Below are 19596 nucleotides of genomic sequence, written 5' to 3'. Positions count from 1 at the left end.
GGAGGAAGAATGCAATGGCAAGGAATAACATGTACTAATAGAAGAACACTTGGTTTTTAATAAATGAGTTTCTGACCAAAAAGGGTGAATAGCCTACCAAGCACTGAGCCTACTTCAGGGAAAATTCCAGCCAGAGAAAGGATTGATTGGGTCATTGGAAATTCGGACATTTCTTGTTTTAGGTGTGAGAATTGAACACCCAAGCTTGATTCATTGACCTGAGGGAGTTAGTGTCCTTTCCTAAGCATTTTCTTTGAGATCAAGTAGTGGGTTGGGGACCTGGGAGTAAAAGACCATTGTTCTGAAGTCACAGTTTATTCCCTTCTTTCCTTCACATCATCCTTTCCTTCCCAGGGCACTTTAACCAATCAACAATCCCCATAAGAGTCTCTGCTCCAAGGAAACCTACATTTTTAATCTCTTTCCCTCATTTTATCTTAATTGCTCTGAAAAAAGAATAGAGGCTAATGCTTCATGTCTTATCAGGAGCTGAGTGAATAGAGTTTTCTTGCAATTGCATACTTCTGCTTCACAGCCCTGCTCCTAATGGTGAGGTGGCTCAAAGCTTAACATGGTTGTACTCTAACTTCCATTGCTTTGGGTCAGCTATTCAAAGATGCAGAGCATAAATAATAAAGTGTTATATATTTGGTATCATGTATATGCTTGCATGTTCAACCTGGAAGAGTAAAATTAAAGGACCATAGAATTTTTTAAATTAGAAAGGACCTTAGGACAATGTAATCCAAATTCCTCTTTTACTTAAAATTTCCCAAGGTCCAATTGTCAATAAGTGGCTATGACTAGAACCTTCACTAATGACAGTGGAAAGATGAGATAACTCCTCTCCCCTGACCCTACCCACATTTGGTTATCATTCCCATAGTTCCTTCCCCCCAGACTACAAGGCAAAAGGAAGTGACATCACATTTGTGAAGAAGGACAGTAATCATGTTAACATATACACACTCAGGTCCCTATAATACATCAGATCTTTCTGCAGGGCTGAGGCACTTCAAGGTGACTGAATTGAGGGGATCAAGGACTCCAACCTGAATCTACCTTTCCCGTGGACCTTGGAGTAAAGGTTGTCCCTGGGTATTAGAGAGTTGAGACTGAGGCACTGACACCTCTAAGTCTTAGAGAGAAAGAAAATGGTGGAAACAGCCCAGTCTTGGGGCCTGAATTTCAGTTGTGACAAATTGAGTGCTGTCCTGAGGTAGCACCTTCCTGCTTCCAAGAGATCATATGATGCCTTAATTGAAAAGGTCTTTATTGCTGTTTACTTCATCTTGGCAAGCTGACTCTGTACCCTGCCTTCGTCATCTGAGTGTTGGGAAGTGGAACGAGATGGAAGTTACATTTGGCTCTGTGTTCTTTTGTTTTATGGGTGCACAGGTGGTCTACAGTAGCAGCCTGTCAGTGACCCCTGGGCCATGGCAACCAGTGGAGAGCCTTTGGCACAAAGAACTAACTGCTAGATCAGAACTTAATAGCATTGTCATGTTTGTAACCAGCAGCCTTGCTGATAAATCAGCCTGCTATTTTTGATTTCTCAGATGGAAGATTCACTGTAGATTTTTTAAAAAGAACTCATAAAACTAGTACTTGATGTTCTAGCTCAGCCTTTGCAATTACAGTGCATAATTATAGTAATTTCAGAACATAAGTAATATGGGGCAATAGAAAACACTGTACCTAACAACCAAGTACAATAGAACATAGGAAAGAATAGAAATGGCCCTCTTCATTATAAAATATCAGAATTTTAGTCCTAGAATGACCTATTAGAGAACACGTAGTCTTCAAATGGAGAAAAATGCCTCTATTATATCACTGACATAGATTTTAATTTTCATGCTGATAGGCTAGAGAAGTTTATGAAATGCTACAACTCAACAAAGAGGTGATTGAATAGAGAATGAAAAATGATGCTAATATCCTGGAACGTTGCCTAGATACAGTAGACAACTGTAAAAGCCACACTCACAAAATGAATGTAATTTTCATTAACAGCCACTACCAATGATGAAGCCCCCATACCAAGTTCCCTGTGCTATTTCTAATCTTTACAATAAGCATGACGGTGAGGTATTATCAATCCTCAAATGAACAGCCAGATAATTGGAGAGAAAATTACACCACAGTGCAGCCAAACTGATACATATTTGTTCTCACTCTCTGTCCAACCAGCAACTAGCCGCTCATCCTTCAGGTCTCAGTAGGTGAAAAATGTTGAAGAGCATCTAACCCAGCCTGAGTGCATGAGAGAAGCCCTCCAGGAGGGAAGAGGCGTTGTAACCACCGCCATCACAGTTTGCCAGTGTTAGGGTGCGTGCTGTGACATGTATATACAGAAATGTATTCAAAATCATCTGGGGAGTTGCTCCAGGAGCACACTACCATTCGCTTTGTGATTAGTAGGGAAAAGAGCAATTTCATTTCTTGTTTGTGCTGCAAAAGTGTGGTAGTGATTATTCATGCCAGCCTGCCCTCCTAGAGGATGGGGCTATTTCCTGGTATTGGCAGAGGCTTTGCTTTTTTCCCCTGTGCTTGTCACTTCAGTTCCACGGGACCAGGAGAGGTCAGTATGTGATCTATTTCTGGAGAAAGACTTTTTGTGGTGTTTGTCCATTTGTTTTTTATCATTCACTGAAGGACATGTTTGGGGTCAGAATTCAAATACCATGAATAATCAACAAACGGCCATGCAATGTGCTGGTTTCCATTTTGCTTTTGCTAGAGATAAGTAGAAATATATAGTTGTCCGAAAGTATTATGAAAAAATCTTAGTTATTTCAGGTACATATTATTAGGTGCATTTCTGCTGTGGCTTGTTACCTTGACTTGAAACTATTTAAGTGTACATTAGCACTTTTATCAGATGCTAAATAACAAGCATTTCCAGAAAGTCGGTGGTACAAGTCTGGGTTGTTAGTGATGACATTTAAAATCTTCCTTAAAGTTGGGTTTTAGGCCTTTTTGTGGATTTGTTTTCCATATTCTTATAGCATTTCTGTCACCAAAACTAAGAATTATCTTTGGAAATAAACATGCACAGGGTAACTGAGCGGAACTATACACAAGTCCACACTCATCGCAGCTGCTACTCCAGTTCTGTGGTCATCATTATCAGTTTTGCACTTAGTTTATATCACTGCGTTGTTTTTATCTCCCTGCTTTTCAGATTTTTTAAAAATAGACTGTGAATTGACTTTTAACTACTTCTGCAAAGGACATCAGCAGGCTATGCCAGCCAAGTTTCAACCCTGTAGATACAGTGTAGTGTATCACACCTCCCTACGTAATATCCATGGAAGGAGGTCAGTCCCCACAGCATTGAGTGTAAATTGTCTTTGGAAAGGGCATGGATCCTTTTGCTACAAAAGCCCATAGATCAGCATGAAGTAGTGTGTTAACTTATGAAAATATTTTATTGAATACCTCTTTTAGTAGGTTCAATATTTGAGATTTTAAAAAATCAACTTGTCAAAAGGAATTAAAGTATATGGGATTATAAATACTTACTGGAAATTCCAAAGAAGCACATGATAGTTTTCAGTTGAGCAAGTTCCTTAACTTTTTCTTTTGGTTAATCCTCACCTGAGGATATTTTTCCTATTGATTTTTAGAGAGCAAAAGGGAGGTAGTGATGGGAGAGAGAGAGAAAATAAAAACATCAATGAGAGAGATACATTGCTTGGTTGACTCCCACACATGCCCGACCAAGGCTGAGGATAGAACCTGCAACAAAGGTATGTGACCTTGACTGGGAATTGAACCCTCAACCTTTTGGTGTGTGACCTGATGCTCTAACCATAGACCTACACTGGCAAGCACCCTTAACTTTTATGAACCACAGTTTTCCTATCTGTAAAACAGAGACCTTTTTACTACCATGTGAGTTTGTGAGTCTTAAATAAACACACACACAAAAAAAATTATATCCCTTACAGGTTAATTTGAAATTTCAAAAGAATATGACTGCCATGATAGCTAGTTTAGAATCTCTCCACCAGCAGAGGCTTGCCCTCCCCTATCACATTACTTTGTATACACAGGGCCCTTTAATACCCAAGAGGCTTCTGTCTCTGAAGAAGCAGTATAAGTGGAAATTGCAAAGTATATTACACACTGGGTGACCTTTACATTTGCTGAACCCAGTGTTTCCAGAGATGCTGTTACTACCATGCACAGGATAGACCCCTACAAAGAATTATCCGGTGCCAAATGTCAGTGGTACCCAAGTTGAGAAAGCCTGGTCTAACCCAAAGAGGCACACCTCAGTGAACTAAAGAATTATTGTGAAGTGAGTCTTCAGTTGTGTGGACCCATCATGTCTTTTGGCATCATGATACAGTGATTCATTTTCCAAACTGAGTCATATTAAGGGCCAACTTGGCAACAAATAACTGTTTAGTCTTAGCCATGAAAAGATCCTTCCAGATCTACCTCAGGTAAGGATGACAACTGAGATTCCCAAAATGTAATCCTTTTATTATATATGAACCCACTTTAGGGTGCTCTTGTCTTAGAAGGCTACCTATAGCTACTATAAAAAATGACTCTTACTAGTCTGCATGGAATTACATGCTTGGCACTGTTTTAAAAAATAAGAATACCAGCCAAAACCAGTTTGGCTCAGTGGAGAGAGTGTCAGCCTGCAGACTGAAAGGTCCCAGAAAGGGCATGTACCTTGGTTCCGGGCACATCCTCAGTAGGGGTTGTGCAAGAGGCAGCTGATTGATGATTCTCTCTCATTGATGTTTCTAACTCTCTGTCCCTCTCTCTTCCTCTCTGTAAAAAATAAATAAAATATATATTTTTTTAAATAAGAATACCAGTTAGCTGAAGCATATGTTGTTTCCCTTACCAGGAAATGAAAATATAGGTGCTGTCCTAGTCACTTAGTGGATAGAGCTTCGGCCTGCAGACTGAAGAATCCTGAGTTCAATTTTGGTCAATGACACATACCCCAGTTGCGGGCTCAATCCCCAGTGTGGGCATGCAGGTGGCAGTGTATCAATGATTCTATCTTCCTCTCTCTCCCTCTCTGAAATCAATAAAATGTATATATATTTTAAAATAAAGAAAACATAAGTGCTCTTCAGATATTACTCATGCCTTTAAGCAGAGCAGAAGTGCAAGATCTGCCCAGTCCTTCCACTCTCACCATCCTGACCTGAAAGCTAAGCTAAACCTGTTGTCCTAGGCTGCCGTGGCTTCCCATGATGGAGGAGCTGGCTTGTTGGAGTTGCCCTAGTAATATTCTGAAGAGGTTCCTTGAGAGGACTGGGAAGGGAGGGCACAAAAGCCCTTGCAGTTTGCAATGTTTAAAACCTGACTGTGGCTGTAAGGAACTGCCGGGTATTGCAGAAACACTGTAATAGGTGCAGTCATGCAATGCTAAATTTGTTTTCAATTATGTTTTGTGAAAGGGCATGGATCCTTTTGCTACAAAAGCCCATATTTCACATTGTGGAAAATAAGGGCCACTTTTGTAGCCACAAACCCACATACATTTTGTTCTTACTTGAAGAGCATCAGTGCACTGCGATGCTAGTTCAAGTGAATGTGTGTTTCATTTATGTTTACATAAACACTCACTGGGATTCTCACCACTTGAAAATTTGGAAAATAACCTCATCGCTTTGGCAGATTGAACTCTTCCTTCTTGACTAGCACAGGCCCGAGGAGCTTAAGAGCCTGAGTAAATGGAGTTGTGAACAGTTTTAATCTTATACCACTCACTGGGGATATTGTAGTAGACGAACTGTCCATCTGTTTGTTTACATATCCACAGACATCACTAAGGCAAAAGAAATCCATCTCTTCTCATAAGTAATTTGAGGGAAATTCTAAGAGCTTAGCATTTGGATATAATGTTAATTTTTAATGCTCAGTGATCCATAGGAAATGCTGGGGAGATTTAGGATTTCCATAGACATCTTATTTGGAGAAAAGCTGCAATTAGTGTCTTTGTAGGTTGTGCTCTCATTTTCCTTAGGTTCTTCAGTTTCAGAAAGTGTTGATGCAGCTCATCTCTGTACAGCAAGACCTGGGGCAGAAGTTGTTTGCATGAGCGAGAATTCTGATCTGGTACTGTGTATTAATTTTACATTAGGTCACAATAACCCCTATACCATAGAACATCCTGACATTTACAGGTTTAACTGTAGTCATATGGTGCTGTTGACCCACTTCTCTTCCTGACACTGTCCTATTGACAGGACGTTGTGCTGTCTTGAGTGACTTCCCCTTCATGTGTGCTTGCATGCCCCAGGGTGGCATAGAGGTACCAGGGCAGCCACCTTCCTGGGTGGGACTTCCTGGATGGCTTCTTCCAGAGAATGTTGGCAGGGAAAGAAAACTCTAGAACTATGTCCGTGGAGAGAGAAACTATTCTGGAAAGAAATATTTTTCATTACCTTGATTTTTTTGCATTCATTAATATTTTCCCAGTCAAGCTAGGCTTGCCTGAGTTGAAGGATTTCAAGTCTAAATGTTGCTCGTAGGTTACATTCATTTTAAATTTTGAGGATTTCTCCAAATCAACCTTCCAAAGGTTTTTAGCCATCCAACTCACACCTGCAGTGTGGGGGAGTGTTCCTTTCTCTGTTCTCTTGGAAACATAATGTATTCTCAATATCACACCCCCACCCTTTATTTGGCATTCTGAAAAGTGAAAAAGTTATTTTTTTTCATTATCCCTTTAAATTTCAATTATAAATCATTGGTGTTTTTTTACACTTAGATACCATTTGCATTTCCTTTTTTCCCCTGTGACTTATCCATTCATATCTTTTCTCCTTTTTTTTTCTTTTGGGTTGGCCCTTCTGGATTTTAAAAATGTTTTGTCAGCTATAGGAGTACCCACTGACTTCCCTCTTTTGCTCATGTGCTTCCCTCAAGCCTCTCTAGGAAGCCTGTCCCCACTGTTCCCTTCCCCAGCCCCTGTCCTATGCCAGGGAAACCCCAGTTATTTATTGGAAACTGTCCCTCTTTGGCTTGGACTGTTTTTGTAGTCAGGCATCATCTTTGCATTGGCACATTCTGGGATGGAAGCTGGTATATAAACAATGTATTCAACAATCGTTACTGAATGCATGAACAAGATTAAAAAAAGAAAAAAGATCACTGTCTTCTAAAAATGTCAGCTTTGTTGTGCAGCTTAGCGCACACCACAGCACAGCTAAGAAATAACATCTGCTAGCTTTTCTCTTTGCAAAGGAGAGACTGTCCCCACAACACTTCTGTTCACGTGTGGATGATTTTCACGTGTGATCTAGTGCTTGGAGTTTCTTGGGCAAGACTGTGACAGGTTCTGGGCAAACTCTAGTCTATCTGACTCCTTTTTTCCAGTCTCTTTCTGCTGTGTGTGACAGTACGTTAGCCTGACCTTCAGATGACACTCAGAGGACCAGAGTGAAGAGGGGGGATGGAGGAAGGGTGTTTCAAAGGAGGAACTACAGTCTCAGCAAAGCATTGGGGGACGTGAACTATCATCAAGAAGGTTCGGGAATACATGTAATCTTTTGCATTCAGAAAATAATAGTTCAACACCTGCCTGTTTTATTTCCTCTGAAATCAATGCATGTAGAACTGACTTAGCATTAGCTGTTGACATTTTAGGTGTGTGTGATGCAACATAATGAAAATGCTGCACATTTCTTGGACATTGCCTCTCAATTACAATTTAAAACACAGGGGGATAGCACAGTGTATACCCGATTCATGTGTATAGTTCTGGGGGTGTTTTTATTTCTTTAACTTTCTGACAGCTGAAGTTGGCACCATTCCAGAATGAGTCTTGGGACAAAGTCTGTATAGACAAAGGTGAATGGCTCCATGCAGCACAGAAAATGTTCTCAGGTTGATCCTAGCTGAGCAAGTGCCCTGCAGAGATTCTGCATGAGCCTGGGCTCCAAGCTGATATCGGAGCACCCCCAAGGTCGAATTTGTGCCATCATCATAATTTCTAGGGGTTCATATGATAGTAGAACAAGCAGAAATCTTTATTACTAGTCACAGATTAACTGAGGCTGAGGCATAATTTGAGTCCCAATTCCTAGGAAGGAATCAATGTATCAGCCTTTATAAAAGAAGTCTGACAGACCTACATCACCTTTGAGGTCGAAATCTTAGCTCTTCTGACAGTATAGTCTGTAGAGAGATAAGGGTGTGTGTGTGTGTTGTCTTCCAAAGACTTGCTTTGTGATCTGATAATAGAATGTTTAATCCAGTCACACATTAAAGCCTAAATGTAATTAATATCACATTAATCCATAAAATAAATATGATGGTTGTTTCAAAAGGAATCTAGTAAAGGATCAAAGACTAAAGAGATGCCTAGATTGGAAACAGGAAATTGCTGGCAGGGAGAGATGAGGTCCCAGTCTCTTAACTAGGATGCTGCAGCTCAGATTATAGGTAATAAACCAAGTGTTTTATGATCATAACATACTGGTAGATTCATTTTGTCATAGTTTATAGTTAAGCCAATATAATCTCTTCACAGATACATAGCCGGGTTTCAGAATTCAAGAACAAACTAAATGATTGAATACAGTCTGTAAAAGATGCTAAAGACCCACTGCCCTGGACTAAGAAGCAGAATATGCTCCTGAGTAAATATCTGCTGGAAATCTGCTTTCTCCCAAAATGAGCCATAAATGTCACCTACTAACGTTGTGTTTGGTTCCAAATTGTGCCTCTTTTCACAATGTGAAAAGAATCTTCTGCAATGTCTAAATTCTAATCTGCATTGAATTGCTTGGGTCCAGAATAAATACATGTCAGTTTTTATTACAAATTTGCCTGAAAGTAACTATGAAATTTACTCTGAGAAACATCTTGAAATAGTGGAAAGCATTGGCATGTTATAAATAAAATATATCGTTGCATTTCGTTTGTAACAAAATACAATATAAACTATTATGTAGGTGCCAGGAGAAGGCTATTTATATTACCACTAGAGGCCCAGTGCATGGGTTTGTGCACTGGTGAGGTCTCTCAGTCTGGCCTGCACTCTCTCACAATAGAGGACCCGTTGGGAGTATGCAAAGCAGCAGGCAGCTTGGGAAGAGCCTGAGCCAGCACTGCTCCTGCTAATCCCAGCCTTGCTGCCCCTCCTGCCACCGCTTGGTAGTGCTGCCGAGGAGGCAGGAGAGACTTGCATCGCTGCAGTTGTGCTCACCAGCTATGAGCCCAGCTTCTGGCTGAGCAGCACTTCTGTTATGGGAGCCCACTGACCACCATGGGCAGCTCCTGCAGTGAGTGTCTTCCCCCTGGTGATCAGTGCGCATCATAGCGGCGGGTCATTCAGTCGCTTAGGCATATATTTGCTGTCTGCCTTTCTAGCTTAGTGTTCTTTTCTGCTTTTGTTCTTCTACTCAGTTCAGACTGCTCTGTTTTTGTATTTACAGATTAATTCCTCCATAAAAGGAGTGACACTGGGGAGGTTAGGAGATGAATAGATCGATTCTAATAATTCCCCATACAAATAACCTCACCTCCTCATGCTCTTCCACCCTACTTCCTTTAGTATTTTCTTACAAATAAAGGAAAGTAAATGTATCACCTGTAATTCTTGGAGCCCAGTGCCTTCCATATCTATAATAAGCTTTCAATCAACTAGAGGTTTGTGTTTTTTGTTTATTTTTTATTTTTTTGTTTTTTGGGGTTATTTTTTGTTTTTTGTTTGTTTGTTTTGTTTTTGTCTCTTCTACCTGTTGTAGTCTACTCTTATGGAACAAACAAATTTTAAGGAAATTATAATTTCCCTTATCTCCTATCATTATACATTTGGATAAATCTGCAGTAAAAGTATCAAAATTCAGGTTCAGGGAATGAAAGGGGTGGAAGCTTGCCCCCGCCTCGTGTGAATGAGAGAAAATTTCACAGACCGGGTGCTTGGTTTGTTTATTCTTGCACATTCACAGAGACTGAACATTTCGCTAGATTTTCCAAACCAGTGTTTTCTACTCTTGAGAAAATATACTGGCCAAATTGTCAGAAAAGGGTTAGGCAGGGACACCAGGGACCACTCTTCACAGATGTTCTTTCAGAAAGCAAAGTTAATGTGACAGCACCCACTAAGGGCATCCTGTCAGACTCCCCACGGCTAGTAAGTCAGGGACTGTGGCCTGCAGGAGGCACCTCACCGCTCCTGCCAGCTTCCTTCAGAATGTTCCTTTGGACTGCAATCACCATGTGGTAGCAGAATGATGGTGGAGTATAGAAGGCCCTCTGTTGCCTTATCCCTTGGCCACATATGTGCTCACTAGTTTTAAAAAGGAGCATTTAGCTTGTTGCTTTTGGGAAATATCAGACTCTTAATTAGAATTAAAAGTCACTGCCAGAAGGGATGAAACAAGTAAAAAGCCTACGCAATAATAGGAATTTAAGAGAAAACTACATGTTAAATAGTCCAGTCTCTCAGGAGAGGTCCTCTAGCTGCATGGGGAACTGGAGTGTTTTTATGAAGAAATACCTGCCTGCTCTGTTCCTTAGACCTCCCCCAAGGCCTGACCTGGACTCTCCCTTCTCCAGGGATAATCTGACCTATGGGTATACAGGCAGACTAGGAATTAACCCTAACTAAAGAGTTTTGCCTGACTCAGAACCTCATTCACAAGGCAATACTAAGTCCTGTCCAGGCCAGAGGGAAGTATTTATGTTATCAACATGAATTCTCTACTGTGTGAGGCTTACTTTCAGTTTGATGAGTCTGTCATTTATTTGCAAGACTAAAACAAATTGATATTAATTCATATCCAACCTCTTATTCTTCACATTGTTAGCTAATAAAATAAGTAGTATAGATAATTTATTGTAGATTCTCAAAATTAATGATACAATCATGTTTTAATCAAGGACAACCTCAATGTCAAATATGAACAACCAGCAAACAATTATAACTTAATTTGATTTACTCCAGATTTTATGTTGGTCCTAAACTATAATACTTGATATTCTGAGAAGCATTAAACTCCACAGTGTTCAACAGAGCCATGCTCACAGGCAGGTTAGAAAATCAGATACTACAGTGAAGGAATTCTCTAGTAAGAGCACAGTATTTTCCAGATTGTTTATTTTTCTTATTTTTCACTAGGATGTGGAATTATACAGTATGCTTTGGTGGTTTAAAGAGTACAGACTCTTGAACTTGAGTTCATCTTCTAGCTCTACTACTTCCAAACTGGCGATCTTGGGAACATGGTTCAATCTAATGTGCCTCCGTTTTGTCATCCTATAAAGTGAGGCTAGTATTAGTAATCCCACAGAGTAGTTGTGAAGATTAAGTGAGTTTATACATGTCAATGTCAGGCACACAATAAAGGTTCACTGTTGCTATCATCAATAAGAAATATTTCTAGTAAGCCTGTAGCCACTTCAATAGAAACCGTATGATTTTTCTTTGAATGTTCTCTCCCAACAGGAAAATGGCAGATGCACGAGGGCGGCCTCCTGAACATCACCAAGGTGTCTTTTTCAGACCGAGGGAAATACACATGTGTTGCCTCCAATGCCTATGGCATTGTGAACAACACAGTGACCCTGCGTGTCATCTTCACCTCGGGAGACATGGGTGTCTACTACATGGTGGTCTGCCTCGTGGCCTTCACCATCGTCATGGTCCTCAACATCACCCGCCTGTGTATGATGAGCAGCCACCTGAAGAAGACGGAGAAGGCCATCAACGAGTTCTTTAGGACAGAAGGCGCAGAGAAGCTGCAGAAGGCATTCGAGATCGCCAAGCGGATCCCCATCATCACCTCAGCCAAAACTCTAGAGCTTGCCAAAGTCACCCAGTTCAAAACCATGGAGTTTGCCCGCTACATTGAAGAGCTGGCCAGGAGCGTGCCGCTGCCTCCTCTCATTATGAACTGCAGAACCATCATGGAGGAAATCATGGAGGTGGTCAGGCTGGAGGAGCAGGGGCAGAATTTTGTGCAGCACATGCCAGAAGGCCATGAGGCCATGGACAGGGATGAGGTGTACATGATCCGAAACTCTCTGAAGCGAAGTGACTCCCCCACCGCTGACTCAGACGCCTCATCGCTGCATGAACAGCCACAGCAGATTGCCATCAAGGTGTCCGTGCATCCACAGTCCAAAAAAGATCACGTGGATGACCAAGAGGGTGTACAGTTTGAAGATGTCAAAGATGAAGAGGACACAGAACTGTCACCTGAACAATCCCCAGAAACTGTAGAGCCTTCTACAGATGTAACATCCACAGAGCTAACGCCTGAAGACCCCACACCTGTTGAGCCCATGGCTGTTGAGGTATCAGATAAAGTCCCGCCACCAGCCCATCTGGAAACTACAGAGCTGGCAGTGGCACATGAAAGAAACACCTGCATTATTTATGAAAGCCATGTCTAATATCAACTCTGAAAAGCTATGCATATTAAGAAAATCAGGGGCTGCTCCTCGTAGTCCAGATGTAGTACGCACTTGCCGCTAAGCCTTACCAGGAGACTCTCATCCCTTTGGTAGGAGTGATGCTATTGTAGAAGGGGAAACACCTGTGTGCAGTCCTTGTGACTGGACCTTCCCCAGGAGAAAAGGATGCAGGAAACATCAGGGTGCAGAATTGATGCTATTGTCCAAGTGAAACAAGTTTTAGAGACAATTCTCTGCCAAATACCTTCATTGGTGATGCCCTTTTGGCAAAGAGTACACTACTGTAAGATAAATTCTGAGTTCAAGAGCCCTGTCCAATGCACACTGCATTGCTTTTCTTTTTAAAAAAAATTATAGGTCTGCTACAATAGCAAATGCACGTATATGGGTTTGTTGCACTTTCTTCTCAGTCCTTGTTCCTTTCGCTGTTCCTTGAAATGGAGTAGTTATTATATTAATACTAATTGCTCTTTCTGATTTAGTCTTCTATGTCCTTAATTTTCCCTAGAACATTTACCTCAGAGGCTTTGTTATCAGTCACCAGTACCAGGGCTGATATCTAAAAGTCATTTATAATGTTCCAGAGTAGTCACTAGACTCCTTGTTTTTGTTATTCCCAAGGCCTATTTTCATACCTTGATTTTTACTGGTTTCCAAAAAAGCTGCTGTAAGTAAAACTGAGAAAAACTTTGCCCAAGAACAGCACTTTAATAGCCAAACGAAAACATGTTTACCTGTCCAATTCTGAGAACCTTTGTGTGAGTTCAACTGAAGTATGGTGGTGATGGTAGATTATAAAAGGTTGAGTATACCCATAATAACCATGAAAACTGCTGTTTTTACATTTAAGTAACATCATCCTCAAAAAAACCCTGATCTTTACCAGGAAATTTTATTGCTTCATAAGTCAGAGGCATTTGAATCCCGGTAGGTTGTAGAATATTGGCTACCCAAGGAGTTGGAGGGAAGGATAATAAAGAGCTAATATGCTAATTAGACGTGAGCAGAATGACCATCTGAATGACCTTCCAGATGAAGCCGGGGCCACGATAGCTGAGCTCCTTGCATGAATTTTGTGCATGGGGCCTCTACTATTATAATAAAAGTATAGGAAACTACCATCAAATTTCATGCCAAAAGTATTAAATTAATTTTTAATCTCACAAGAAAGTTTATGTAAGGTAGAATGATGTCATAGACAAAAGACAAAACTAGTCATCCAAAGGCCAACACCTTACCTGACAGTGCCAATAACCAGCTGCCTGGCTTTGGGCAAGTCTGGGTTTCAGTCTCATTATCTGTCAGAGGCAGAAGACTTGGTGAGATCTGAGCACCATTTAAATAGTCTCATTCTCGCACAGAACCAAACCAATATGATTGTCCTTGTTCTTTTTCACAGTTACTTTAAAGATTTTCATTTGTATCTCTAATGTTGTTTATGCTGCATTACTTACCCAATGAGTAAGTATGATTTTAAAAAATCATAGCATTTTAAGTAAATTGTGGATCTTCTCCCTTCCTTCCCCTCCAAATTATCATTTGACCACTTCTACAATTTAGATTTAATCATGATGAGAACAAGTGGTATTATTTCATTTTCACTTAGGAGGAGGGAGACACTAACCTTAAAGCAGTTATAAGGATCATGACATTGGAAGTTAGTTACATGGACCACATTGGTGATGAGAGAGCAGATGAAGATGTCTAGTCCTTAATCTGTCACTCTCTAGATAAGTGACCTTGGACAGTTTCCTTCTCCATTCTGGTGTTTAATCTTTTTTACTTGCAAAGTTTAGGGATTGTTGTACTCGTTGATAACCAAATCCGTTCTAGCTCAGACATTTAAAGTTTTATGGAAAATTTGTAATCTCTCATGGTGGCCCCCATAGCATGAAACATGCAATATTAGGAACAAAAATGGGTACATGAGGTTGGATGTTTTTGCTGTCCAAACTTTACAGCAAATGTCTCTAGCTCTGTGGCTGAGGGCAGTGGGTATGGCCTTATAAATGGTTTTGACGGTTTTTTGTTTTTTTTACTCCTGATATCGAAGGTAAACTCACTAGATGTGGAGTTTGATCAGACATCTCTTGGTCAAGAATGAACTCTTGGCAACTTGGGTGGTCACATAAAGAAATTAGTAGTGAGCAACAAGAGAAACCATGCTTCCTGATGGGCTCCCCTGACTGGGATTTTATGTATTTGGGGGCAGAAAAGTTTTATCTCCAACTCTCAGAATATAGTAAATATTTTTCACTTGTTTAGAGGTCAACAAACTCTTACCAGGGACCTGTATGTCCAAAACAATAGAGACTTAAGCTCACTTTGGGGTATTGTGATAACTGTTTCTCAATGTATTTTGTTTTCATTCCACCCAAACCCATGTGCATATTTCCACATAAATTACAGGAGAAGGCATCTAGTAGTTTGTCTAGACATTGATTCAGGGTAAAACGTTTAAAATGGGCAAATTTTTTATGAAGTAAGAGCAGAAATATGTGACCAAAGAATGTTTCCATTTTGTTTTTAGCTTCTTTAGGCTGAGATTATATCAAAATGTTCTCCTTCTTTAAAGCATCAAAAAGCTCTTGATATAATAATAGCCAATCTAAAGGGAAATTGGCTTACAACAGAGATTTCTCCTCCCAGAAATTCTACACTCTTCCTATCCATCCTATTGCTTCCTACAAAGGGAGAAAGGTTCTCCTGCTAGAATATGAAATGTAGATGACCTTGTGACTTTCAGCTGATTTTCAAAGATCAATAAGAATCATAGATACACACACATACACACACACACAACACACGTTAGACTCATTTGGGCAGTTTTAGAAGCTTAACACCAAATCCCAAGCCATGTTCCTTGGGTTATATGTAGTCATTCTCAAAATCAAACAATTTTGGGTTTATGAGTCATCTGGTTATATTCTAGCAATTTTTTTCTTGAAATTCTGAAAATAATTCAGATATGTATGCATAGTTCATTCACGTAGGTGTCTGCAAACTTGGATGGTATTTATTGTAAATGAAACAACATTTATACTGAAAAATATGTAATTTATAGTGGTTTTGTTTAATATATTATATTTTCATATCGTTAGGGCACATCTACTCTTCTCATCTTTTTGTATATCATACTTAATAAAAAGAAATACTAATACTTGACTGACTGAAATCTCTAGGAACTAAATGTGATGCCTAATCTATAGAAATCACTCTGAAAAATCTGTGAATGTTCTCACCCATACCAAGCATTATTGTGTCATCATTACATCAAGAATGATCTTCTCAGATGTTTATAAGCATTCCTCTTTTTCAAAACTATGGATTCTGGAATCCCCTTTCTTTCTTTTTCTTTTTTGTTGTTTGCTGCATTTTTAATTGTGTATGCTGTTTAAGCTTCCCTTTAAAGGGCAAGTGTGAGATAAGAAAACAACTTAATGGAAAGACAGAATTTAACTATGGCTCTGTAGATTATTTAATGGGCTAATAACCTGTTTTAAGTCTAATGCTTGGGTTGTTATTTATTAGTGATCTAAGATCTGCTCACTTCTTTAGAACATAAAGAAAATGTGAGGCACAATGAATATTTGCATGTTTTGTACAGGCACACTCTCAATGTGATGCAGCCAACACAAATCAAGTTCACTATAGAAATACCAATCCCAACCATGGGAGGAACCATTTTACAATGGCAAATCTGGCATCTTTTATTTGCAAATGGAAATATTGTGCCAGTGTTGAAACTCTGAAATGGTTCTGTTAAAGGGAGGACTTCCTCTCAGTGTTTCATTTGGTAAGAAAATGGAGCGTTTAACTCTTCTTTCAGATGCTCTATTTTATATTCAGCACAGTTCAACTACTGACCTGTACCTATCTTCCCATATCCTTTTAGCAATCCCTTAAGATTATTATTCCTGTTTCTACTAGATTTTTAAACTAATTTATTGTACTCTTTAAATACCTACCAGATCTCATTGTATATTCCCACACATATTTTGAACACCTGATATCTTTAAGATAAAAATATTCATTTTTATATTTACCTATTCATTTAAAAGCTCTTCAGTAGATGACAACATTCATTTTCCTAATGCCTTTCGTGGGGCTTCTACAACGATTAATCTGGTTTGGATGAAATATATCAGTGTGGGGGGGGCAGAATCAGGTAAAATAGAATTGCTTATGTTTTCCAAAGGACTAAGAGTTATATAAGAAAGTATCATATGAGATTGGCAATGATCTTTATAATTGATTCTATAGAGATAAAATTTTAAGGAAGCTAATACTTAGACTTCCACAATCAAAATTAAAGCTTTAGAGAATGTAAAACTATAAAACAATTAGCTCTAAGAATATCTTGGCATGAATTGTTTTTTATTTAACCTGTAACAATAGCCTTCAAATGTATCTCTCTGACACCATAGAGCTGCCTACAGTGAATTAGGGTCCAAGAAGATGCTTGAATTTCTGTTTGGTTTGCTATATATCTACTTCTGCATATCCTGTATTAAAATTGGAAAGTAAAAAATTTTACCTGGGGAAAATGTCAAACTGGCGATTTTGTGAACTATAAATGTTCAACCTTTTTAAAAGTAATTTAAATATGGAAACAAATGACTGATATTTAAGTTGATGTTATAGTAGGAAAAAAATGTGATTCATCCTGTATTTTGATTGTTGCTTTAATAAAAGGTTTGCACAAGTGTCAGGATTGTGTGTTGTGTCTCACCTAAAGGGCATGTCATTGTGGCCTGGTTTACTTTTTGCAATGGCATGAGATCTGTAGTCAGTTATTTTCCCTACCTTCTGCATCTGCAGCCTATCTTGGGAAGGGGGGGGGGGGGAATGAAATAATTTTTATGTACTGTAAAATTACCAACTATCCAAACTCAGAAACATTAACTTCATCCTGACAAACTTCAGCAATTTACTTTCATAGCAATTTACTTTTATCTGTATCAAGACGTAATTTTTGACATGTAACATCAAGCTTATTGAAGAGAATCCAGAAAGATCAGTAAACTCACATATCTAGAACTTTCCACGAGAGTAGGCATGAGTAATAGGTCTGCCACAAAACATCTAGACAACACCCAATCCAGGACAAATCTAAGAACATACTAAGAATGTCGGTTCCTTTGATGATAAGCTTCAAAAGCTGAATTCCGCTCAGATGAGACATGCAAGCAAAATAAGAAAGGAGACTACCGAATGGGAAAGGAAATCACATGACAAGGGTAGAAAGTATTTTACTGTGGACTAAAGATGCAAAAGAAGTTGCTGAGCAAGTGATACAATAAACCACACATATGGTATAACTAACCATCCATAGATTCAAGTGATAAAAAGAATTTAAGAGAATTATGCTGGCATTCCTGGCAAAATGAATGATTGTGTCCTTGTGAAAGAGAAAATAGGTAAGTTTCATCCTAACCAGGTAATTTTGACTGGTGCATATTTTCAGACACAAAACAAACAGATATTGTTATTTTTTGCAGATTTTGGAATGCCATGTTCTCCATGGGCCTTTCAAAGGAGCTAGAGCTTGATAAAGCTTAATGTAAATCAGTGGTTTTAACAGGACATAGTCACAGAGTTGGAAATTAAGTAGGATGTTATCTGATTTACATACCTTTTCTACAGTGTGCCTAACAAGTAGTAGCAGTTCAGTTCTGCTTGAAAATCTCTGATATCCCTGGCCAATAGCTAAATTGGTTGGAGCATTGTTCCATACACCAAAAAGGTTGCTGATTTGGTCCCGGGCTCGCGCACGCGCGCGCGCGCTCTCTCTCTCTCTCTCTCTCTCTCTCTCTCTCTCTCTCTCTCTCTCTCTCCCCCCCCCCCTCCCCTCTCCCCTCTCCCAGAATCAATAAAAACATCATCGGGACCTCTGATAGAGACCACACTATCTCATGCAGCAGCATATTCAATTGTTGATAAGTTTTAAATTCTGAGTAAAAAATCTTAAAAGTAGTATCACACTGGTCCTTGAACTAGCTGAAAGCATGATTTAATCCTACTATGATAAATTGTCTCTTTTTTCCTGGCTGGGTAGATGAGTTAGTTAGACAGTTGTCCTGATATGCCAAGGTGGTGGGTTTGATTTCCAATCAGGGCACATATAAGAATCAACTAATGAATGCATAAATATGTGAAACAACAGATCAATGTTTTTTCTCTCTCTAAATTCAATAACTAAAAATTTAAAAAATAAATTATCTTTTTTACTGTCAAGATAATTAAAATTAAAACTCTAAATGTATTCATAGAAAAGAGAGGATTACAAATATTGGGGGTGCTCCTGACTCTACTACATTAATTACATGCCATGTGACACTCATTCTTTTGTGTGAATTGTTTCTGCCAACTGGTGTTAGAGGAAAAAGTCAGGTGCTTCCCCATAACACCTAGGCCCCTCCTCAGATGCCTTAAAGCTACAGCTCATAAAATAAAGGATAGTTCAACAAACCAAAACAAAAAAGGAAAGCAGCAGCAGACTTGTTCCCTTGGTGATTATGGTTCTGAAGAACCATTAGAACTGACATATTGAATGAAGTACATATAAGTGTTAAGTAGAATATTGAGGTATTTTTGAATAGCAATTGAATGAGAGTCAGCACCAATTGCATTTACACTATTAGGGAAAATGACGACTCTAAGGGTAAAATGATAATTCTCCTAAAATACTAAAGAACTAATATTAAATAAGCTAAAAATATGAGTGAAGATTGATAAAGCAATATGAATTTTCTCCCAAAATAATTTTTCACTACCAATGGAGTGGATTTTCTTTTAATTGACTCATGTTTTAAGGTTCATTATAGAATAGGAATCCCAGTGAATCTTAAAAGGATAGAAGTCAAAATTGAGGGACTTCTTGTGGTTTAGTGTAAATGCTATACAGCATCTATCATATTTCCTGAAAATTGTTATGAGTCAGATAAAGCTGATACATATTGAAAACCCCTGACGTGATCAGTGCCTCTGGTTTTATTATGATTGATTTTTATGTTTACAGTGCTACATACTTCTTTCACATAGGCATTTGGTGGATTGCACAAAGTTGTCCCAAAGCCTTAAGAAAATTCCTAATTCTAACCATCAAACTTTTCACATGAAGTCAGAGAAAAATGACAAGTGTGTCTAAAGAAGATAAAATTCTGCCCAGCCATGCAGCTAGCC

The 19596-nt window shown here is 39.1% G+C and overlaps 1 protein-coding gene across 2 annotated transcripts in view; it reads left to right on the top strand.

Moving 5' to 3' along the window:
- MFAP3L (microfibril associated protein 3 like) overlaps positions 1-17120 on the top strand; it is a 42335-nt gene extending 25215 nt beyond the window's left edge. For both annotated transcript variants that reach the window (XM_036424264.2, XM_036424266.2), the window contains exon 3: positions 11441-17120. In XM_036424264.2, coding sequence (XP_036280157.1) covers positions 11441-12390 — 950 coding nt within the window. In that variant the 3' untranslated portion in view covers positions 12391-17120. The remainder of the gene's footprint in view (positions 1-11440) is intronic.
- The last annotated feature ends 2476 nt before the right edge of the window (positions 17121-19596 follow it).

This window comes from Pipistrellus kuhlii, unplaced genomic scaffold (assembly GCF_014108245.1).
Source record: "Pipistrellus kuhlii isolate mPipKuh1 unplaced genomic scaffold, mPipKuh1.p scaffold_m20_p_8, whole genome shotgun sequence".
NCBI lineage: Eukaryota > Metazoa > Chordata > Mammalia > Chiroptera > Vespertilionidae > Pipistrellus > Pipistrellus kuhlii.
This window is presented reverse-complemented; position numbering and strand designations above follow the sequence as displayed.